Source organism: Copadichromis virginalis, linkage group LG11 (genome assembly GCF_057382275.1).
Source record: "Copadichromis virginalis isolate Kocher_CV1m ecotype Utaka linkage group LG11, C_Virginalis_male_GT1.1, whole genome shotgun sequence".
Lineage (NCBI taxonomy): Eukaryota > Metazoa > Chordata > Actinopteri > Cichliformes > Cichlidae > Copadichromis > Copadichromis virginalis.
In genome coordinates, this window is record NC_140628.1 from 10628799 (window position 1) to 10653292 (window position 24494).

General features: G+C 41.6%; 2 protein-coding genes and 1 long non-coding RNA gene across 8 annotated transcripts; 2 read left to right on the top strand and 1 right to left on the bottom strand.

Moving 5' to 3' along the window:
* On the top strand, positions 1–12222 carry cep85 (centrosomal protein 85). Of its 4 annotated transcripts, none has more exons than XM_085473107.1 (14): positions 1–119; positions 1004–1062; positions 1167–1298; positions 4776–5563; positions 7354–7484; positions 7587–7704; positions 7821–8006; positions 8472–8624; positions 8720–8874; positions 8985–9102; positions 9550–9600; positions 9695–9802; positions 9935–10178; positions 10293–12222. In XM_085473107.1, exons 2-14 carry the CDS (start codon positions 1023–1025, stop codon positions 10454–10456), a joined length of 2388 nt encoding a protein of 795 aa, XP_085329233.1. In that variant the 5' UTR covers positions 1–119; positions 1004–1022; the 3' UTR covers positions 10457–12222. The 4 variants fall into 4 exon arrangements, with proteins under 4 accessions (XP_085329233.1, XP_085329236.1, XP_085329234.1 ...); XM_085473110.1 differs by having other exon boundaries at positions 10040–10178; XM_085473108.1 differs by having other exon boundaries at positions 116–175.
* A 686-nt stretch (positions 12223–12908) lies between these two features.
* ubxn11 (UBX domain protein 11) lies at positions 12909–17345 on the bottom strand. Of its 3 annotated transcripts, none has more exons than XM_085473113.1 (14): positions 17143–17345; positions 17000–17040; positions 16535–16630; positions 16322–16422; positions 16176–16227; positions 16015–16094; positions 15867–15933; positions 15556–15773; positions 15393–15470; positions 15262–15319; positions 15002–15105; positions 13863–13936; positions 13333–13476; positions 12909–13245 (listed from the first exon to the last, which is right to left on the bottom strand). In XM_085473113.1, exons 1-14 carry the CDS (start codon positions 17211–17213, stop codon positions 13074–13076), a joined length of 1356 nt encoding a protein of 451 aa, XP_085329239.1. In that variant the 5' UTR covers positions 17214–17345; the 3' UTR covers positions 12909–13073. The 3 variants fall into 3 exon arrangements, with proteins under 3 accessions (XP_085329239.1, XP_085329238.1, XP_085329240.1); XM_085473112.1 differs by having other exon boundaries at positions 15196–15319; XM_085473114.1 differs by lacking the exon at positions 17000–17040 and having other exon boundaries at positions 15196–15319; positions 17143–17206.
* On the top strand, positions 14402–15312 carry LOC146698111 (uncharacterized). Its single transcript, XR_014922988.1, has 2 exons — positions 14402–14590; positions 14976–15312. It is a non-coding gene; the product is annotated as an uncharacterized LOC146698111 (long non-coding RNA).
* Positions 17346–24494: the final 7149 nt, after the last annotated feature.

Below are 24494 nucleotides of genomic sequence, written 5' to 3' on the forward strand. Positions count from 1 at the left end.
CATCAGAGGAGATCAGTTGGCTAGCGGAACAACAGCAGCAGCAGCAGCAGCGAAGGGTTCAGATTCAGAGCCCGAGACCGAGATTTATCACTGTATTCAGTCCTTATCTGAAACCGAAGGTAAAGTAGCCGTTCTTTCAGCGTGAAGAACCGGCTTATCTACGATAATGTGCACGGTAGGCTGAAGTCAGATATGTATCGTGGATGTGAACTCAGGAGTCTAAGAAAACCGTAGCGGTGTTAGCTGTTAGCTAGCTTGTTCGGCGGAAACGGATTTGTCGTGGATTAGCTAAAATGCTTAACGGTGTAGGGCATCGCTGCTCAAATCTTAAACGAGTTGTTTGTGTGTGTGTTTTTCTTTGTAACAAAATAGGTAGATTGGGATAGCAGTAATTGGCTCATTCGGCTGACTAACAAAAATACTTTTAGTACATTCAGTTAAGCGTGTACTCGTGTTTAGCTTAAAGCGTTCCCTGGCATCAGTAGTTTCCTTTAAGAATTAGCTACAGAAAATGATTAGTTTGAACAACAGTGGGGGGTGTCTTAGCCTTTTGGTGCCCACCATCATTACATTCTTTTCTCACCATTGATTTGGAAGTTCCTATAGGGTTCCCGTAGGGATAGAGATGTTTGTGTAAGACATTATGTAACGAGAAGACATGTGCTCGTGTTGTTATTTTTGTTGCTACCCAGAAAAGTGTGTGTGGTGGTTGTTGATGGGCAGATGAATTTGATAGGCGAGCAGATCAGTCAGTAGCTAACAGCTGCCGTGACCGTCCAGTTCATAATTACTATGTGCAGACAGGCTTTCTACGGTGGGCACAAAAGTCTGCCAGCCTCTGTCAAATTATTGTTTAAAATAGATCGTTAGTTGTTCAGCTGTTTGTTTAAGTGAGGCAAAGTAAACAAATTTACACATGTTCCAATTTAAAGCTATTCCATGAGTTTGATCACCTGTTCAGTGTCCCGTACCATACAATAATGCTAATTCCTTGTCTCCACAGGTAACTGGTCTTTTATGGAATGACCACCTCGCAGAGATATATTGAATCCAAACCAGCGGGTAAGTTGACACGCTGCTGTCACCATGCATAAGCCCTGCATCATTTCCACATGTGTTGATGTTCTGCTCTGCTGTCGTTGTCCCTTTTCACAAATGTGCATTAGCCCGGTTTGCTGACATGGAGTGGCAGACGCCAGCTGTGTCAGAGAAGTTCCAAAGCCGTTTTGGCCGCCGGCCCGGAACATCAGACAGCGGGGACACTGGTCTTGGCACATCAGCATCTGACAGTGCAGAAGGTGATGACTTTTGCTTGTTCTTCCTCTGCCTGTAGTGCCTGTTGTGTAACATTGTTTTGAAGACTGTCTCACTGCAGTGACCTGAACACATCCATTAAACAGTGTTGGGTTTGTTTTTCTAATGGTTGTGCACCCTTAAACCTCTGTTCTTTAAAATTGCTCACTAGAAAGTTGAGCGCAGTCATGAAATATTTAAATTAGGTAATGCTTGGCACTTAACAATTTTGGGGAGATGAAGCTGGAACACACTGTGTTGTCCATGGTGTTGTTTCTAGGTCTATTTATAGGGTGATAAAATGTTCATGATTCACCGCTGATGCCTGGGACATTTACAGAGATACTCCCCAGCCAAAACTGACCCAAGGTGCAGCTTGTACTGCTCCAGAGTTGAGGTTAAGTGAGAGGAGATGTTTGAATGCCAAGGCTGTACCTTGCCTGTGGCGGGAATATCACTGCTTTCACATTGTTCTGTTTAAAATGGGAATCTCCCAATGGTTTGATAGCTTGTGTGTGCATGCACTAGTGGAAAAAATAATGGACTGAAAGGCTGTGTTTAATGGATGGCCAGCTGGGATGGGTGGTCCCTGTTTCCAAAGGAAACATTACAAAATAATAGGCTGCAGAGTAGCAGCACTGTAGGCTTTGGGCTGGTATTTATGGGTGGATTGCCAGGCAATTGTCAAGGACAAGGAAAAATATTAGTGAGGTGATGGTGTCCCAGCACACTGAGTAAACTGATGGTTATTTTGGTGCTCTCCCTGTCACTATGGTGAATTAAACAATCTCTGCTCCTGGCTTTTTATCAGTTAGCTTTAAGAGAACCTGTGGAGTTCTTTTTTTTTTTTTTTTTTTTTTAATTATTTAACCAGGAAAAAATGTCTTCAGAGTGTCCTGGCCAAGAAAGACAACAGTACAGTCAGTGGAGCATAAAACAAATAACACACAAGCAGAGATACAATAAGAAACAACCAAAACTTTCAAACTTCCAGTAAATACCAGTTATTAGTGTTAGTAGATGCATGCGTTCTGTCTTTGAAATAAATGAAAGCAGATGCCATTGAGGTGGCCAGGGTCATCTTACACCTCCTGAACATGTTAATCGCTGAGCTCGGCGCTTGTAAGACAATATTCCTATAACGGTCAGAGCTGTATTCAAGCGAATGGTTGGCAGGCTTGTTATTAGATACACTAATTGCTAGTTTCGCATTATTTTGTCCAACCCTCCACATGTTCATGTATTGAGTTGTGTTCCCTGAGCAAATTTCATTTATAGCAATAGTTGTAAGCTATTACAGAGCTAAACTAGCAGCACTGACCCACTGTACAATCCTGAGTAGTTTGAGTGCTTTTCTGGATTTTTCTCTGGAAGTTTTGGTTTCCTGCCTTGGCTCATATCATATTCTCAAGATGTCAGTTTGATACGTTGAATAAAGGTGAAATTAAAATACAAAACAGAAGTCTCCAGACATTGTCTACAGTTTTGTGCTCTCCTTCAACAGACAGTTGTCCACTCTGTTCTCACATAGGCAAACTTGGAGCTGAGAGACTTTTCATTGGATGATATCTAGAAACGTTTCAGGCTATAGTGCATGTGGGAAACTGGCTTTAATATATCCAGTAATGCAGCTATTAGGCTTTTTTCCAACCACCTAGACTGATGGCAGTGCCTATAAATATAGCAGATAATTAGGGTTTGGAATTAAACTGCTTCCAGTTTAGCACCAGTATCAAATTGTCCAGTCCATTGCATTCTTGTGGCTCCAAGCTGATCAGTGCCTTTTAATCGGGGCCTTCATGATTTCCTGACTTTTGCATATTTTATAGAGGGACATCAAACTCATGGAAAAAGGTTTTTGCACATCATAGTCACACACAGGCCTTCTAAAAAAACAAAACTCTGTTTCTAAACTGTGTTCAGATTCAGGTATAGTAAAACCTCTGTGTCTAAGCTGAAAAACTATGTACTTGGATGATTGATCATGAATCAATGAGGGTATTGATAAAGAATCAGACCAGCAGGCAGAAGAGATAATGACCTTGTTAACAATGATATCTTATCAGTGTCTTTCACTAAAAGCTACGATAATGAGTTTTTAGAGTCACCGTGAAGTGGGAAATACACTCGATTTGGTATACAAATGAACAAGTTTTGGGTTTTTATGTCTTTGGGTAGGAATGTGTGTTGAGCAAACATCTAACAAAGGTTGTTCTTGCTGAGGAGTTCAGACATGTTCTAGCCAGTCGTGATTCAGTGGAGCCTTGAGGCGTCTTTTATATCAGATGTGTTATGTTTTTAAAAAAAAAAAAAAAAAAAGTTTGTTCTTTTTTTCCCCCCACCCTATTTTGCCATGTTTGCTGTTTATTTTTGTGTGCAGTGATTATTCAGGGTGTCTTAATTTAAATCAGTTCTGGTTTAAGCTGGTAAGAGGTAGAAGTATCCCATTCAGTATTTGACTTTGGAGGTACACGTGTGATGTGTGGTTCAGTGGGAGGAGGCAAGGTGCTTAAATAAGCGGCACCCACAGATTGCTCTGTAACTTGAGAGGTGGGCTATAAATACCCCCTAACCTTTCCTGCGTGTGCCTGTTTGTATGCGTTCGTTCAGGGCTCGGTAAAGGCGAGGTCTTCTGTTGGAGGACAATACGGCTTTGGGCTTGCTCGTCGGGCGGCTGTCAGTCTTGGCTTCACAGGTTGTTCTGTTGCTCTCAGGAAATGCAGAAGACTGTTCTGTGTTTTGATTTAAAGCGTTCTGCCGCTCTGCTCACTTCCGCTCGTTGTTAGAAAACATGCCACAGCCTCTAACACGTTTGCTGTGTTCGAGTGACTGCCCAATTTTCAGACTTCAACACTTCTCTGAGGTTTGTAGTGCTGGTAAAACAGTTGTGTAACGTGTGTTGAGGATTGTGGAGATGGCTGGTGTTGGGTTTTCCTGTGTTCCTAAAGTCATTTATCATCTCTGAAGCTTCCAGATTAACATTGCTGTATCTGCTTGCTTAGTAAAGTGGACTCTGTGTTTACTGAAGCTGTAGTACCCCATGTGTGTTGTCAAAATTTTGCTAATTATAGGGCTGAACTTTTTGTCTGCCCTTCTGCAGTAACATATTTTTATAGTGGGTTATAATTGTACATGTTTCAGGCAGGTATCAGCAGGTTTATTAACACAGTGAACACAGGAAATGTTTGTCATGTAACACGGAGCTCTAATTCTGTGCAGTGCTTTAAGTCTATTATAAGCCTATTCCCTGAGTTGAGTCAGTCAAAGCCATTTAATTCTTTCAGCGGTGACACCTCATCATCAAAGTAGGCCACCAGTAAACCCTGCTGCATCTACTTTACACTGCTGACTGAAAATAGAGAAAATGGCCTGCGGTAGCGCTCCAGATATTCTGCACTGGTTTAACAGGGAACATTTGTAGTGTGAGAGAAATCCTCTTAATGTTGTTTCTAATGTTTGTCTTCTTTTATTTTTTTTTTAAGATTTCTGCAGTTCCAGCAGCAGCCCCTCTTTCCAGCCCATCCGCAGTCAGATCCCCATACCCACTGCACATGTCATGCCATCCACGGCCGGAGCCCCGGCCTCAAAGCCCCAGTCATGTGTCCAGGAGGACTGCCTGTCCTCAGCTGCAGGTCACAGATCTTCCTCTGGCTCCAGAACCCCAAGCGGCACCACGTCAAAGTCCTCCTCTCTCTCCAAATCAGCATCTTCGCCCAACTTGGATGCTGAAGTTGGCGTGGGAGGAGATCCCGTCGGGGTAAAGCCCGACTGCCTGAGTCGATACCGTAGTCTGGTGAATGGGCTGGACCACTCGCTTTTCCCAACAGACCATACGCGATTGGACGAGGGCCACAGGTTTGATACTCCTGCGGTGGAACCTACACTGAATCAGTCAGCCATTCTGGGTGGGTTATGCCCTGACATGAGACTCCGGTTACAGACCGGGATTAGAGACACTCCAGACTACGTGTCTGAGGCCTACAGAGGAAGTTTGGAGCACAGCTATAAAGTTCTGCCTGAAGCTAGGCCTGGCGTTCCTGGTACTGCAGAAGCCTCTAATCAAAGGGGCGGACAGCCTGGTGTGGCCGGATCTGCTGGAGTTTATACGAGTCCTCTTAGCCTTCAGACGCAGGCTCTGTTGAGAGAGCACGCAGGCTCCAAAGGTTATGAGCCGCTGCGGCAGGACAGATGCAGTGAACTTCCAAGCTGGCAGCAGCAACAGCAGCATAAACAACTGGAAAGCTTACGCTTGCAAATGGAACAAATGCAGGTATGTATCTCAATATAAAACATCTACTGCTGCAAGATTGTTGGTAAAGAAAGTGAGACCAACAAGTTTGGATTTCAAGTGTATCTTGTGACACTTTTTCCACACAATATATTTTGCTAGGTGGCAAAACAAAAAAGGCAGCTTTAAATGGGTTCAGATGTATCTGGGAAAATGTAAAAAACTGAAGATTTGTGGAGTAGCTGTTTGTTTGTAAAGATTAAAACTTGGCAAAAGAATAGCTTCTATACACAATGTATAGATTTTCCCATTTCTTTATTAATTACATATAAAATGTGGTCTAATACACATTTAAGTTTATTTTAAAACAGGATTTTAAACAGATCAATAACCAAAATTTAAATTTCAACTACTTCAACCAATTATATGCTGTCTGCAGATATATTTAATTATTCGATCTTTTGTTAACACTGACTTTTGTTATGTTTGGGAGCAGATGCTGACCGAGTGCCACTTTGAAGTGTGACTTTTAGCAGTTTATCAAATTTTTGCTTACAAATGAACACTTAAGTACACTAATGCAGTTTTTCTGGAACTAACACTGAACAAAAACAAGCTAAACCTGATCGTATTGAGAGGTAATTATACTATATGAACAGGCTGTACAACCTCTTGCTGATTCAAAGCCGAGATCGATGAGCTGCATTCACTCATTTCTAATACATAACGTTATTTATTGTATTTTAAATGCTTAGATATAATTTTTGTGTCCTTTCCCAATAAGCGTTTTTGTCCTCAACATACATAGCCTATTTGACATTAACAAAAGAAGTAGATGACAGGCTCGTGTTCATGTTTCTTGGGAATATATTTGTTATGCCAGTTTATTTGTTCTGTCACTGTCAGGTGGCTAGCTGTGTGCAGATTTAAACCTGTTATGTTGTCAGCATAAATGTGGCGTGTGTGGCTCTAAAATTATAAGTATTTAATGTAAAGATGTTGGCACTAAAGCAGAAATCAAACAGGTACCAGAGCTTATTTATTGATCATAAGAATACTGATCAGCTCCAATGTTACCAGTTGTACTATTGGCAGTGAACAAATAAAGAAACTTGGTGTCCTTTACTATTGTTTTATTAATAATATATTGTCCAGTTTGTATTTCAAACTTTATAATTTGGGGTTTAGAATCAGAAGTTCATCTTCCCTGTTTCTATATGTGCGTGAAGGCCATTGGCAGCTGCAGCACAGTGTAGAACGTACAAAGCTACACAATGAATTATGGTTCCTAAAGTCATAAGTACAAGTCTTTTGCATATAAAGGCAGAAACTCCAGCAGTCTGCCGGTAGCTTGAAGGGTTAATGATTAAAAGTAACCGTTTTGTCCTGAGTGCACACATGCATGACGAGCATCACTATCATTGTCTTTGTCCTGAATCCTGTTAATTTGTTTCTTATACAACATCAACAGTGAAAGCACAAATCACCAAGTAGTGTTGATAAGACTAGTAGTACCATTACAACCTTAACATTAGTCATCTAAAGTTTTACTGGAAAACAAACACTGCTGGCACTGCTAATTATTTCATAGCACAGTGACCCATGACCATGTGATTTGACAAAAAAGTAGTTGTTACTTTCGTGTTGCATATGAATAATTGGAGGTTATTCATGAGGCGTTTGCAGTACTCGGTACTTTAAAGCACTAGATCTGTTGTTGCTAACCCCTGAATTGTGTGAAAAAGTGGAAAGTATGCAGGTGTGTCTCATCACTTGTCCGCCACTGTCAGTTAACACTGACACGTAATACATTTCTCCCTCTCTTGTTACAGCTAATGGGTGGAGGAGTGGGTCAGTACCCACCTCTATACTCAACACCGGTTCACTCTGAGTCGGGCAAGTGGGACGCGCTGGTCAAAGCCAGCGAGAGCCTGCTAAAGGAGAAGGAGCTTATCATTGAGAGGTAAGTGTTTGTAATGGGTTCACTGCTTTTATTAAATTACCAAAACAAAGCTTTGTGAATGTTTGTGTTGTTGTTGATGGTTGGACTTGGTTGTGATCGCAGACAAAAGCAGCACATGGCCCAGCTGGAGCAGCGTCTGAGGGAAAGCGAGCTGCAGGTTCACGGAGCCCTCCTGGGCAGAGGAGCTTCTTATGGAGATATGTATATGCTGCGTCTACAGGTTAGTAAAAACATGCTCAGCCTCCAGAAAGCAACGCTTAGGACTACTATACTGCTGTCATGTTGACTAACTGCACCCATATCTTACTCAGCTGAGTCTTTGATGTTGACTTGCAGGAGGCTCAGAGGGAGAACGCGTTCTTGAGGGCGCAGTTTGCAGAGCGCACAGACTCTGTTGTTCTGGAGAAAGCAGAGGCAGAGCGCAGACTCGCGGCAGTTGAGGCTGAGATGCGGCGACTGACCGAGAATCTGAAGGAAGCCTGCGAGAGGCACACGGAGGAGATGAAGAAACAGGAAGAAAGGGTTTGTGCTTACCCAACACGTCCTTATTAAGAGTCATGCACACGAGAACCACAATATCGAGACTGAAAACCTTTAAACCCTAATGATGGCCAATGCAATGGTTGTTTTTTTTTTATATATAAATAAAAACCCTGCCCAATACTTTGCGCTAGCATGTCCCAGTATTTGATATTAGCTAACAGCAGAGCAAAACACTTGACGTCCTTGAGCCCAAGGACATCAAGTGGGAAGTTGTTGTCTCCCACACAAGAAACAATATGGTGTAGATAAAAATCGGTCAGGGTTAATCACTCGAAGCCTGAAGCACGCTTCCTCTTTTCATTAAACAAACTTCTTTGAAACTAAAAAGTAACAATGGGTTTGTCATTTTCCTTTATTCATCATCAGATGATTGAGAAGGGCTGTATTGAGCGGCACATTTGGGTACCGTAATGTTATCAGATTAACGTGTGTTTATGTTTGCAGATCCGCAGTCGAGACAAGCACATCAGCAACCTGAAGAAAAAGTGTCAGAAGGAGTCGGAACTGAAGAGGGAGAACCAGCAGCGTATTGAGACTCTTGAGCGCTACCTCGCTGACCTGCCCACCTTGGAGGACTACCAGAACCAGAACAAACAGGTTAGGACACTAAACTTTAACTCCTTTTCGTTTGCTCAGGTGCACATGTGTTAATCATTAAACCTGCTCATGTTTGTTTGCTTTTTTAAAATAAGCTGTTGGAAGCTGAACATCAGGTAGCAGAGCTAGAAAGGAAAGTAAAAGAACTGGACGACTGTCTGGCGACGACAAACTCGCAGCTGAAGGAGAAAGACTCATACCTGGAGGAGCAGAAACGCAGGGAGAGGGACCTGCTGACCACCATTACTGAGTATGTGTACTCCTCTCTGTAGGCATGTTATTTCTCCTCGCTCTCAGTGTAAAAAGAAAACCTAATAACTGTGCATAATGAGTGTTCTGCGTTATTTTTGTCTTCATCAGTATGCAGCAGCGGGTACAGCAGGGCCTGGAGGATGGAGCCAGACTCCCTTCTCTGGATTTTGAGAAGCTTAGAGGAGAGAACAACAGTTTGAAAGAGGAGCAGCAGAGACTCAAAAAGGTCTGCTTGGTGTGGTCTTACATGTGCAAAGAAGGTTCACCTTTTCAGATCAGGGCAGAACACAAAGACAGGATTCAGAGTGTAAATATCACTGGATAAACTAGAATAACTAAGGACTATTTGTATGTAGGTTTATTAAAAAGTAATTTCTATCCCAAAGTAAAGATGCAGAAAGAACCCACTTTGTGCATTGACCTCAGATGACTCCTGAGCTTAGAGGAAGTTCATGTTCAGATGAGTTAGATTTACAGAGAAGTGAGTATTTCTCTGGGAAATGACTGTATTATGTGGTTTACAGCATGTTCTCTGCAGTGTGTACTGAATTTGCTGTGCTCATGTGTGCAAGTTAGATCAATAACATGGAAAATATCCAGCACACGCTGGTCGGTAACGCCTCATTGGTGCTTAAGTTGGTGTTGTTTTAATGGTCATTTCTTCTCTTTGCAGGTTATTGAGAAGCAACACAGGATGATGGAACAGCTTGGATCACAGATCCAGGTGTTTATCTCTTCACAGGGAATCTGAATGAGTGCGTGTTTGCTGTTTCTGTAGCGCGCAACATTTTTAAATCTTTTTTTTTTTTCTTTTGCAGGCTTTGGAGGAGCAGATATCTCAGGAAGAAAGCAGCTCTCAGGCTCTCAGAGAGGAGGTGCTGGCCAAAGAGCAGAACGTGTTAGAGCTCCACACAGCCATGAAGGAGGTGAGCTATATTAACCACCATCTCCAAAAAAGCACCAACTTTCTCAGTTTCTGTTTAATTTAGAAATCAGACCTCTGAGTCCTCAATAAAGCTCGACAGCTCCTAACACCGATGCCGATCATTGTGTTGTAGCTGTCGACCCAGAACCAGGAACTAATGGAGCAGAATTTGACGCTGCAGGAGCAGATGAGCGATCCAGAGCAAAAGTGCACTAACCAGGCTTCCTCTGTCCTGCAGCCAGCTGGGGCTAATCTCACAAAGAGACTGCATGCTGAGATTGCTTCCTGCCTCAGTGACCTGCGCTCACTGTGCAGCATCCTAACCCAGCGAGCCCAGGGACAAGACCCCAACCTGTCCCTGCTCCTTGGCCTCACTTGTAAGCACTACTCGAGTTTTTATTTCTGACCTTCATCTTTTTCACTGTAGTGTTGAATTTGATGTTTAAATTAAATGTAATCGAATGAGAACCAATTATGCATTGTTTTTCCAGCACCCCCATCCGTGGCGGAGCACGGCGAGGACTGGATGAATCCTGAGGTGCTGCAGAAGAAGCTGGTCGAAGTCCAGCAGCTCCGGCGCGATGTCGAGGAGCTGCGTAACGTAATACTGGACCGTTACGCTCAGGACATGGGAGAAAACTGCATAACTCAGTAACCTCGACAACCAGCCACGATGGAGGAAACTTGCGGGAACCTCTTCATCTCGGAGGACTCTTAACAGGCTTTTCTTCCACGCTTTGTTCCTGAATGTCAGAGGACTGGACTATAATTTCCTTGAAACGAGGACAAAGGAAAGCCCATATGGTTTAGCTTCTACTTCTCGACTGACTGCATGTCGAGTCTCAAGCCTGCCTGTAGCTCAGAGCCCCCACCTCCCCGCCCCCATCCCATTGAGTTCATCTATTTCAGTCCAAGGGCTAACAGAATATAACTTACCTCTAATACTTGATCCTTAAGCATTGTGTGTCTGTGTGTTTGTGTGCGCACGTGTGGGGTTTTTTTTGTTTTTATAATGATGACGACATGATGCTGTCAGTTACCAAAACAGTCTTATACTTTTTATTCCACTTTGGTGGAAAACTCTTTGTGTAGAGGTCCTGCAAATATTAACTTATTTAAAATTTAATTTCCCTCCAAAGGGGAATTATCTGAGAAGTAGTTGACAATCAACTGAAAATATTTAACCTTTGCTTTTTACTTTTGCTTTTTTTTTCTTCCTTTTTTTAACGACTTTGCAAGGAAATGTTACTAATGCGCCATTTGAAATGGTGAACACTGTAATACTGGACTCTGCTGTGAGGTATGAGGCATAATAACTAAAAGAGGTTTAATACCAAATCAGCTTCTCACACCAACAGGCCTACCGTATACCAAAGAAACACCGGTCGAAGCAGTCGTGCAGGTGTGCGAGCACTCCTCGCTGCTGCAGGCTTCCTCCTGAATGAATTACCAACATGTGCCTTTCTGTCGCGTTTGCAACTTCAATGCTAATTTCATCCCAGACCAACCACAAAGGGCTGATTGCAGCTGACTCTTCCAGTATAACCGTTCACTCAGTGTGTCAACCAGTAGGACAGTCAATACATTCCCTCTGACACTGAATGTAGTAGGAAAAAAAAAAAACGTGTTGCAAAGCTCGAGTTGGCCCTGGTAGATGATTAAAACACGGTGAAAGTCTGAGCGTAGATATAGCGTAGATTTCATGTCGATGACAGCAGACTCGCATTCAAGCCGAGCGGTGAACTGTTTGAGTAAATGTATGAATGAGAAACAGTATTAATCTTCAGTATTATTTATTGTTATTTTAGGGTTTTTTTGTTTGCATTGAAAACTCGGTGTGAAAGTTTTCTGGGTCTTCCTAACGTGTTGTTGCTGTAATAATGTGCTAACGTGTCTCAGCAAGCATCCACAGTGTGCAAAGGTCCCATGAAGTGTCTGTTAGATTGTATTATTTCTTTGTGGTTTGAGGTGTGATGAGATGGGATGTTCCTTCAGGCGTTTTGACTGTGGAGGTGACTGTGGAGGGGTTGGCTGGATCACCCCATAATCACGGGTCACATCGAAGTGAATGGAGTTTTTGTATTTGTCCTGACGGTGAGATAAGCCATTTAAAAGGGGAAAACAAAAACGAAAAAGCATGACACTTTATGGGAAGAGAAAGGGATTTTAACATAAAAATATGCAACAATGACTTTTATTATTCTGAACACCACCCAGGGACACACAAGCCATTTTTCATTTCATGGGACCTTTAAACTTGAGTAGCACAAGATTTCTCTTTGAAAAGTCGGGCTCCGCATGCCTTAACATCTCAAATGTTTTGCAAAAGGGAAAAAATATGTTTATATTTTCATACTTTTGTCCTTGTTTGTATTTGCATATTTTAGAAATAAAGATTTTCGACACTTGGTTTTGTTTTAATTGGTCTCAGATTGCTTTTATTTGTTTAACTTTGCAGAGAAAGGATGAAAAGACCAGACTGTTCCTGCAGATGTGTCAGCTGCACATTCATAATGAGTCCAGGGAAGAGATTGTCCTTTAAAAGACACAAATTAGGAGATTATGTCCTACCACCAGCAGCCTGAACCTTACTTTTATGTTTACTCAGAATTCTGAACGTATCATCCAAGTATTGCAGCAGAAACAGACTCATCAGACCATGCAACATTCTTCCAGTCTTAATCGTAACTTCAGCGTCCTGGTCTCAACTGACAGCAGCCGGTGTGGTCCTCACCTGCTGTAGCCCACCTGCTTAAAGGTTCTGTGTGTTGTGTGTTAAGAGATGCTCTTCTGCATATTGTGGATGTAACAAGTTACTGCTCCTTTCCCATAAGCTCTAAGCAGTCATTCTGTTTCTCCTATTTCACCCAGAGAACTGCTGCTCACTGAACGTTGTCTCTGAACTTTAGAGATGGTTGCGTGGAAAATCCCAGCAGACCAGCCCATCTGGCACTAACCGTTCTGATGATCTGTTTGAACTTTAGCAGGTCAGCTTGAGCATGTCTACATGCACTGAATTGCTGCCATGTGATTATCTGATTAGATATTGGTGTTAATGATCTGTGTCCCTGTTAAGATAAGAGCAAAGGTATAAGAAACAAAAGGAATAATGGCTCATTGGGATTTTATTTCAGTGTCATGGGTTTGTGAATGCTTTTGGCCTCACTGTCACAGAACACAGTCGTCATTAATAACATCAGCAACACCTTTACTTCTGCTCACGCTCCGCTCTGCTGTGAACAGCACTGATGTAACAAGATAAAAGTAATTCTTTAATCTTTAACAGCTTTGTTGACGTCGGCCAGTGAAGGATCGGGCTTCCTCTGTCGCAGCAGTAGAGTGGCGTTTGTCACGATTCCACGCGACTGGAGCGTCTGACCATCATCATCATAGTTGCGCTGTGGGAATGCGCTGATGATGTCATAACTGGGCACACCGCCCCTTCTGTAGTGCAGCGACAAACAAACAGCAGGCTGGGTCACGTGATTGTAAAAGCAGCGGTGCGGTCAGTGCATTGAGATGTGTCCTCACCTGTGTTTGTCCAGGAACCTCCGCAGGTCACCGACTGTTTCCGACGGGGACATTTTCACTATGTAAATGTGGCTCCCGTCTTCTGACTTCACCTTGAGAGTGATGACATTACAGGCAGGCTGGTAGGCGCTGAAAGCCTGCAGTCTGGTGGCAGCCATGACGCATTATGGTTGTTAGAAAAATGTGGGTGAAAACTGGAGCGTTGCATCACAAACACGGTCACCAGCTGATGGCTGCCCTCATTTTCAGATCAGCACATACAGTAATCTCTACAATCTGGACGATCAGTGGCCAAATCGGGATTTAAGCAGGTCTTACATCAAGTGTGGTGTTCTTAAATTCCTTTAACCCACTTTGTACTTGTCATTTTTTTCATGTGGTATTCATTTGGTATGGCAAATGTTTTTAAGCCATGCTTATTTGCACAGCATGAGTTTGTGATGACTGACACCCTCTGGTAAGTCTGTTAACTGGCAGAGACAAATATTTATGCTATACACATAAAAAATAAAAGAGAACATTTGGTTTACCTCTCAGTACTCGCTTGCAGTGACGGTGTATCTATCAGTATCACTGAACTGCTGCTGTCCACATCAGATGTACCCTGGTAGAAGCACACTGATTATCAGTGCTGTCTTATATATACATGAGGACTTAACCATTAGGCCCTCTATAAAGATTTTCCCAAGTGTTGCTAAACAGAGAAACAGTGGAACTGAAATCAGAGATTTGTGCAGGCCTTTAATGACACTAATGACAATTAATGTTGATTTTGGCCTTCTGGAGCCTGGTCTTCACCAGGGGTGACTATGTTTTGGGGCACTGTCGTGATTAAAGACAAAGCAACAACCCAGACACAGGTTTACTGGTGACTGCTTGAGATTTTGCTCCCAAATCTTCACATATCCTTTTATTTTGATTTCTTCCACCTTGAAGAGATTCCCAGTTCCAGACACAACATAATACTGCCACCACTGTGTTTCAATGTGGGGACGTTGTTCTTTGCTTTATATGTCTCTCACTTCTTTCTCCAAACATAAAAAGCATCTCTTTGGCCAAAGAGCTCTAGTTTTGTCTCATCTGATCAAAGCATGTGCTACTAGTATCTAAAATCTTTCTCCAGGTTGTCCTTCAGTGAGTTTGGCATGAAGTTATCTGTTCTGCAGAAGTGGAGTTTTTCTTGTTCTGCAGCTTTGCAGTCCATTCCTGTGCTGGATTCTAGTGATTATCTTCTTTGAGACTATAATTCACGACTCGAGTAAGTCTGAACGGATTTCTTTTGTTTTTGGTAGCATGCTTTCTCAGGTGGCAGCTTGAAGTTTTTATAATGTGAGAAAATTGGAAGCTAACTCTCAGTTTCAACTTAGCTTCGAGCATTACAATGTTAAAGCTCATCATTGCACAGCAGTAGTGCCTGCTATGGTTTTTCAGGGAACTAATAATACTGATCCTGGTAATTTTTGCTTTTTTCTGAAATGGTAATAATAGTTGATGCTTTATAAAGAAAACTACAATGTTTACAAATGTTATGTTAAAAAGTCCTTGGTCTGTTTAAAAAAGCACTCGGAAAAATGTTGACGAAGCTTTTAAACTTTGTAGGGTGGCTGGTAATTTTGTCCTCATCTGTATATTTGTACAAACAGATAATTGCTGCTTCTCTACGACTCACCTGCAGCTTTGCCCTCAGCGAGTTCCTGATATCAATCACTCGGCCGGCCTTCACCACCAACTTCGGCAACTTGTTCAGGAACTGATCTGTGGTCAGCTTCTTGCCTTTGAATCAGAAGAAAACATGAGAATGACAGCAAAGTCTCTGAGGATCTGCACCGCGGCTTTGATCAGGGTGACGTTTGCAGAACAGACCGGGGAAGTGAGAACTCAGCGAGCTTGCTGATTCATCTTTGTCCCCACAAACAGCCTGTCCTTTACCAGGAAACGTTTCCCACGGGAGCCTAGAGTTGAATTCCTCGTATCGCCTGTCATGAAGCTGCAAAGAGAATTTTTGTGAAGACAGTCGATTGTTCCCAAAAACAAAATAAGAAAAGGAAACTGAGACTCACCTCAAAAGGTACACCATCCGGAAATCTTTCTTGAAGCTCAGATGGAAAATAGCCATCCATTAGATCTTGCATGCACTGCTGCAGGGACCAAGAGTTTACTTTTAACCAAGGAAAGATTCCAGTTTAATATAGACTTTGATTTTCCTTTTTTAGTGTAGCTAACCTGCGTGCTGTGCTCCTGATATGAGCGGAAAGGACCATCAAACATTACAATGCCATTCCTGTAGAGCCTCAGTGGAATGGGATCCTTTTTTGCCAGCTGTGCTCCTGTCGCTGTCATTTGCACAAAAGACTCTCCTTCCCCTAGGAGGACGTTCAGTTCTCTGATCCTCTGCAGCACGAGATCAAAGTTTATGTGGACGCCTCTGCCACCAGAAGTCTCTGCAGAAGACAACAAAACAAAACAAAAACAGCACAGCTTTAACATACAAAAGACACGGAGGGATTGCAGGTCTGCAGGACTGGTGGATCTACCTCGCTCTGCAGGATCACCAGAGTCTGTATCTCCCACCCAGATCAAACCATAATCATTCAGAAAGTCCTGCAACAACGACAGCAGCTCAGTGAAACCTCCACACTGATAAAATCACGATCTCATACTTTATGAACACACCTTACTCACCTCCATCTCATGCACTTGATTTTGCAGTTGTTGGCACCGGCTTTCGAGATCATCTCTGCTCCTCGGGTCATGCATGCTTCCTAAATCCACACAATCATGAAAACGCTTTGATCGACTTAACATAAATCAAACTCAAGTCTGTGCCTGCTGTAGGTAATTACCTGACTTCTCCTGAACCCTCAGCTTCTCCTCTAAATCTGAAATCTGTTTATCCTTGGGAGGAATGATGAAACCATAAAGTGAGGTTTAAATATGTTTAAAGGATGGCTGGCAGTTTTGGTATTCGTTGAAGGGGTTGCATGCTCACTTTGCGCTCTATCTCCTTTGCATGGCGACTCACTGTTTTCTCCAGGAGGGTCACTCGCTGCATCATGGCAGACATGAGGTCAAAGTTGGTCGGAGGACACCCTGGAAACCAGCAATTAAGTATTGGAAAAATAAAACGTATAATCATTTTGTATGTGATAAATAAAAGAAGATATATTGACACTGGAATATGAAGCATTGTGTTAAAGCCTACCTTTCTTTAATGGAGCTCCCGTATTTGAGGTGGAGGCTTCGTTGGTTGTAGTGTGAGAGTAATCAGAAGACTCATCGGCCAATTCAGCCTCAAATTCTAAAAACAAAAAGTATCATGGTTATAAAAGATGTTTTGCTATTTTTTCAACTGGAAAAGTTACCTGATAAACTTATGATCAGTTTCTCCAGTAAGATATAATTGTTATTATTCGTCAAATGTGAGGATTTGCTGCATTTTGCTCATCACAGTTTAAGTTATTTATGTTGTGGACACATGAATACTGTTAGATCTCCACACACTTTAAATCAAACAATCACAGTGTGTCTAAAGTGCAGACTTTGAGCTTTAATTTGAAGGGTTTAAAAGGAAAGTAGTTCTAGTTCTAGCTGGGATGTATTTATTTATTCTGTACTTGTACTTTACTGAATTTGCAGCGCTGCTGGTGATCTGTGAGTGCATCGTTACCTTTCAGCAGATTCCTCCTGAAAGGAACTTTTGATTTGCTCCTGCAGGTCGAAGAAAATTAAGTGTGGCGACATGATTGATACGTTTATTCTGCACAATAAAACTACAGTCCAGTTTCTACCTGTGTGGAGTTAATCACCTACCCTTGGTCTTTGTGAGCGCCCTGCAGAGGAGTGCGTTTGGTTTTCTTTAGCATCGACAAAGGAGAGCTCATTTTAAATCCAAAGCCTGAATATCCCACACTTATTTCTTCTTTGGACTTCTTTCTGTTCAGAGAATGAACTATAACAGAGGTTCAGAGGGATTTCCGGTGTTTTCTCAGTTTGTGTGGAGTCCGTTTCCAATAGCAACAATGTAACGTATTAAGTGAAGTCTGCAGAAGTGCCTGTTTCATCCAGAGGAGGTCGCTCTTTCTGTCCTCACTTTAAAATTATTAATTCATTTCCAAACTAAGTGATTGTAGTTTTTTTTAATGTGAGAAGTCATAAATATTTAATGTTTTATTCATCATAATAAGATGTATTATGAAATGTAAGCACTGGTGATGTCATGTTGGGAAACTAATGAGACAGAAAAACAAAACAAAAAAGCCTTTTTTTCATGAAAGATAAACAAACATTGATGAGTGGTGTTTCCTAAATTTGCCTTTACTATTTAGATGCCGTTAACCATGGATACTCAGAAATTATGACGGCAGCAACTAATCTTTGCCATAACATTTTTTCTTCCCAACTTTGACATACAGACATACCGCTCAGGCGGTAGAGCAGGTCATCTACTGATTGGAAGGTTGGTGGTTCGATTCCTGGCTTCCCCTAGTCTGCATGCCAAATATCCTTGGGCAAGATATTAACCCCAAATTGCTCTCCGATGCATCCATCGGAGTGTGAATGTGTGTGAAAGTTACTTAGAAAGCACTTAGAACAATAAGCTTGTGCGAATGGGTGTGAATGGGTGAATGCACAAGTTGTGTAAAGCGCTTTGAGTGCTCAGAAGAGTAGAAAAGCGCTATATAAGAACCAGTCCATTTACCATTTATGGTAGAGGTGGGCAGATTGATCAAAATATCGATACCAAAGCTTGTATTGGTATCAGATCAACACTAGCGCATTAGATTGATACTTTTTTGCCCTATCCTCTAAGTTCAGTATGGAGCCCACTGAATTGTATTCAATTTTTTGGGAGAAAATAAAAAATAAAAACACATTTTCTGTTGACTGTCACATTTATTGTATTTATAACCGATAGTACAGAAGTTGGTCCAAAGCCCTTTAGAGACAGGCACATTTACGTCACAGATCTCCAAAATAAAAGGTTTTGTTGTGCAAACAAATTACTGTGGAAAGTAATTAGTGGTTTAGTGATCATCTGTGCGTTTAATACACATTATTAGTCATATTTAAAGCACATATTCAACTGGATACACAATAAAATAGTACCTTCAGAAGCAATCTAATTACTTGTATAACCTAAGAATAATTCAGTGTCTAAGAATAATTCAGAATTAATAACCACAGTTTTCAGTTTAATACACCAGTTTACGCTTTAATTATGAAACCTGAGCCAAAGGCTTAATCATGTTGACCAGAATCCTCCAAAGTAAGTTTGTTTCAGTATTGTTTACACCATTGTTTCAGTCTCTTAACTACATAAATGCTGTCCATGTTATATTAAGCAATTAAAAACAGGATAGATAATACAGAATACAGATTTCATGCTGTAGCGCCTCAGCAGCAGCAGGGTAATATGCTTCCATAATTATATATTTCCAAGACGAATTTGCATGACATACAGCCCACGTGTAACACACGAGGGCTGTGTGCTTGATAGGTTGCTGAAGTATAACACTGATTTCATGGAATTTATTGACATTGACAGTGAGGTAGTGTTACGACATTAAGACATTAAGGACTTTGATAGATTCCATATCTTCCTGTCAGCCAGAGGACCACAGATGGAAACCTCTCTTGGGGAGACTAGTCAAAATCAGGTACACTTCGCATTTGCTAAGTCATAAAATGTGTTTCAACAGTTATTAACAATTAGTCAGGATCAGATTTATTTGCCAAGTAGCAACTACAAGGATGAAATCAATTGAATTATTATTCAGAATTTATTTTAGTCTCTCTAAAAATCTATCTTTATCTTCCCTGTCTCCAAGACTGGAACAAGTATTGCATCACTTTGCAGTGATCCTGAAGCATCATCCAACAACACACCAACCGCAGGGGATATGCATCGGTGATCTAAAGAGTGCAACCAGGCAGTATCACTTTATTGCCTTTCTATCTATCTATCTATCTATCTATCTATCTATCTATCTATCTATCTATCTATCTATCTATCTATCTATCTATCTATCTATCTATCTATCTATCTATCTATCTATCTATCTATTAGGGGTGCAACGATACTCGTATCGATATTGAACCGTTCGATACAGTGCTTTCGGTTCGGTACGCATATGTATCGAACAATACAAAATTTGTAATTTATTTTATCAACTTTCCTTCTGACGATGCTGTCTGTGTTGAGCGCTCAGTGAATCTGCGTTCGACTACTCCGCCTAGGCTGCACTGTCGAGCCTAGGCGGAGTAGTCGAACAAATATATATATATATTCTTCCTCAGTTCAGCAATCTGTATGTAAGGATCTGGTTCTGTTGATACAGAAAGAGAAAAAAGGGTGTATAATCATGTGCTACCAGCAAAAACCTCAGCCAACTTATTTACAGTTTTTCTCAGTCGCTTTGGTGCGTTCCTCAGAACACCATTAACATTTGCACAGCAGTTAGTGCATTTCCCAAAACAATTAGTGCAAACTGCAAAACCTAGTGGATAGCCTGCAAAAGCACGTCACATGCACAGAATTGATTAGCCATACCTCAAAAGCAAGTATCCATGTCAATGAAACTGTCAGTGCCATCAAAATGAAAAGTCTTGACACCATCTTTATGAACAAGATAGTCAAATGGCATTGTCATGTTTCCACTATGACAGTTTATAATCTCAGTGTTTCCCATTGCAAAAACAATTGGTGACACCTGAAAATGCTGACGACAGCACTATGGCCTACCTGTACAGCCATCTGAAATGTGCAGTAAAGTCACTGTAGATGTTATGGGAGTCTTGGGAGTAACTGAGACACTGAATACGTACGTTTCACATTTCCATTGTGTAGAAATGTTTGTAATCCTACAGAATTGTGCAAAAGAAAAATATGCTACAGTCACTTGTTCACTGTAGAATACATGTAAACATAAAATCACCCATTTGGTAGAGCTGTGCACTAATGTGAACAATAAACATCACATGTAACAGTACAGTAAATCATTCTGGCACATCCAGACGTTCCTGTCTGTCTGGCCACATATTTTCATCTACATCACAACAGATGTTATCCCTCGCAATGCAGCGAGGAAAGTATCTCCTGGAGTGGCGAATCCATCCTCTGCAGGACCCTGCTGTGATGTCGTCACATGCTGCATCCATGGCTGCTAGCAGGGCCATTTGCTCATGTGGATGCCGGTCATAAACTTTCCACCTCCAGGCAGAGAAAAACTCCTCTATTGGATTAAGGAATAGGGAATATGGAGGGAGATATTCAACCAGAATTCTGTCATGTGCTGCAAACCACTCTCTGACCAGATGGGAGTGGTGAAAACGGACATTATCCCAGACAACAACATACTTGCTGAGTTGGCCTCCACCTCTCTCATTCTCAGGGACTAGGTCCCTGTAAAGAGTGTCTAAAAATGTCAGGAGATGTTGGGTATTGTATGGACCAAGAAGGGGGATATGGGTGAGGACGCCGTTGTCTGAGATGGCTGCACACATGGTAATATTCCCTCCGCGCTGACCAGGGACTTCAGTGGTTGCCCTCTGTCCAATGCGATTTCTTCCACGCCTTCTGCCTTTGGCCAGATTGAAACCTGCCTCATCAACATACAGTTTTTCTCAGTTGCTTTGGTGCATTTCTCACAACAGAATTAAACTTTGCACAATAGTTAGTTCAACCTCCACAACATGTAGTTGTTTTGGCACAACCTTGTGCAAATGCCTTTGGACATGAAGCAGTTGAGTAAGTACAAATATCTAAAGAATGGTCACTTTTGACTTGCTATTCATCACTATCTCCTTGCTTTTATCATGAATGTCACAATTATTTATACTTGTACCGGCTTAATAGTCATTGTCCTCACAACTAATAGTCTTCATTTCATTGCTTGTGTCAGTGCACTCAAAATTGTTGAACATCTTGTCAAACAATTTGTACACCCATTTTGAAAACCCTATTTTTAAGGAGTTTCCATGAAAATCTCCATAAATTACTTTTCTCAGGTGAACCTTATCTCACACTAATGAAAATTGGTGTGTGTTACTCTTACTTGCAACCAATGAAAAGCCTCTTCTACCCAGTCACAGGTGACGAGTGAAGGAGCTCCGTCACCAGTATGTACAGGTAAAACATGTTTGCATATGTACCTCTGTTTACTGTAAAAGTTTAGGCCATGTCCTGCACTTACATTTATGCATGTTACTGTAATCCTATTAACAATTCAAACTGTACAATCTGTTGTGCGAAATGCACCATTACAGACTTTTTCATTCTCATCCTTTGTATAGCGTATCCTGGAATTGGAAGCCAGGGAACCCCTGCACACGTTTGTATATCTTGACGAAGCGGGATTCAATCTCGCAAAAGGCAGATGGCGTGGACGAAATCACATTGGAGAAAGAGCCACCATTGATGTCCCAGGCCAACGAGGAGGAAATATTACAATGTGTGCAGCAATCTCAGAAAATGGCGTTCACACCCATATTCCTCGTATTGGTGCATACAATACACAACACCTGTTGGCTTTTCTGGACGCTCTTTATAGGGACCTAATCCCACAAAATGAAAGGGATGATCCTGGTGACAATCGGACAATGTATGTAGTGGTTTGGGATAATGTTAGCTTCCATCACTCTGCTGTAGTCAGGCAGTGGTTTGCAGCACACGACAGGATGCTTATGGAGTTTCTTCCTCCTTACACTCCATTCCTAAATCCAATTGAGGAGTTTTTCTCTTCCTGGAAGTGGAAGGTATATAACAGGCATCCACATACCCAAATGACCCTGCTAGCAGCTATGGATGCAGCTTGTGATGACATCACAGCAGCGTCCTGCAGAGGGTGGATTCGACACTCCAGAAGATACTTTCCCTGATGCATCGATAGAGCTGACATTCGCTGTGATGTTGATGCAAATATGTGGGCAGACAGACGGGAGTGTCTAGATATCAATGATTGATATGCAGCAGTGTCTGTTTTTCAGGGTTTTGTTTCATAACTACTGCAGTAAGGTTTACTGTCTAAGTGAGTTTATGTTTGCTGTAAAATGTTTGATTTGCTGTATTTCCCCAGTTGCACAATGCTGTGAACAGTTTCAATTAAATATTATCAAGAGTGCATATGAAGTGTCTTGATTTTCCTTTACAATTTATGGTTTTCAACATGCCATGGATGCTGTCCAGACTTGACATGTCATTGGGGAGCACCTACAAAGAAATCCGTCACAATGAGAACATGTTCAAACCATTTGATTTTGTGACCAAAGGTGCTGGTGTAATGACTTGTAATTGTGACAGCCCTGACACTTTGATATAAGTACTTGCTTTTGATGAATATATTATCTGTTTTGATTAAGGGACTTGCTTTTGAAGCATTGACTACTTATTTTGAACAACTGACTTTTCTTTTTGATGAAGTGACTCACTTTTGCAAGTTATCCACCATGTTTTGCAGTTTGCACTAATTGTTTTGAGAAGAGCCTTAGTAGTGGTGCAGAGATCAATTCTGTTGTGAGAAATGCACCAAAGCAACTGAGAAAAACTGTATATGAATGTGTGCAGTGTTTCCCTGGCTTCCAGCTCCAGTACACGCTTTAGAGAGAGACAGAAATGCAATGTCACAATATGCCTGTGTACAGTAACAAACAGTAATGCATGCATTTGGTAAAACACATTGTAGAGTATGTGCTGTGGAATTGCAAGTGTACTGCATGAAACTACGAAGTACTGTAAAACAGTTTGCAGTGCAGAACATAGAAGACCAGCTTTACCTGCACATACTGGTGACGGATCTCCTTCACCCTGTCACTGTTTCGTTCAAATGGCACTTTATACAATTGCTTCATGTGGATTTCATTTTTCTTGAGTACTCTGTCAATTGTTGAAATTGAAACAGATTCAATATTGCCAAATACCGTGTAATTCTCTATGACAGCGCTTTGTATTTCTCTCAGCTTTATTGCATTGTTTGCAATGACCATTGCACAAATGGCTTCTTCTTGCTGTGGGGTAAAAAGGGACCCTCTTCCGCCTCCGCGAGGTTGTCTTACAATCCTATGTGGTGCAGAGTGAACTTCTTGTGAAATTGCAAATACAGTACAGTAACATGTGATGTGTCTGAGATGGCACAGTACAGTACAGTGTATTACTGTTTGCATACCTGTTTTCCCTACGGAATGTTTGAATGATTGAACTGACAGTAGTTCTTCCAATATTGGGTTGCACCCTTCGACCAGCCTCCTCCATGGTGAGGCCGTGATTGACAACATGGTCCACAATTGTAGCCCTTATTTCATTAGGAATCCGCCTATATCTGCCTCTTCTCCCTCTTCCCCTTCCCCTTCCTCCCCGCATCCTCACCCCTCTTCCACGGTGCTGACCTTCCATTTTGTGTCACAGAAGTGTAGAAATGGTACACACTAGCTCCTGCGCAGTTTATATATGCTTGCCAATTGGGGATTCACAGGATTCATCCATAATTGACAGTGAACAAGTTGTTTGTCATTGGTTACAACTAAACTTTCACACGCCTCCTCATGAGTGACAGCTGTAATTCACCTGAGATCAACTGTTCAATTTCGGAGACATTTCCAGGAACAATGATACAGAAAGGTATAGGATTTGCTTGACAGATGGCCAATATTTAGCATGTGATAACTAGTTCAACAATTTTGTGTGTGATGACTCAAGCAATGGATGTATGGCTATTAGTTTTATTGGGAACGACTATTCAGCATCCATAGGTATGATTACTTTTGACTGACATGACATAAGCAAATGGAAATGTCAGAAAGCAGCAGGGAAATGTATGGAAGCAACTGATTCATGTCCAAAATCATTTGCAGTTTGTTCAGAGAGAGGAGAAATTGCTACTATGATGTGCACAAATGACTGAGTGTTGTGGAGGTTGAACTAATAGTTATGAGAATTTCAATTCTGATCTGAGAAACGCACCAAAGCGACTGAGAAAAACTGTATTATAAATGTTACAATCATTCCACTGGTGTCATTTCAATTGCAATGTAAAAAAAAAATGGGTGTAATATTGTTGCACAAATAGAAATTTGTCTCATTTGAATGTCGTGCTTTGTATCTGTTCACCTCCTTGTTTGTGTGGTCCTCACACTTGTAACTAGGGCTGCCACAAACGATTATTTTCATA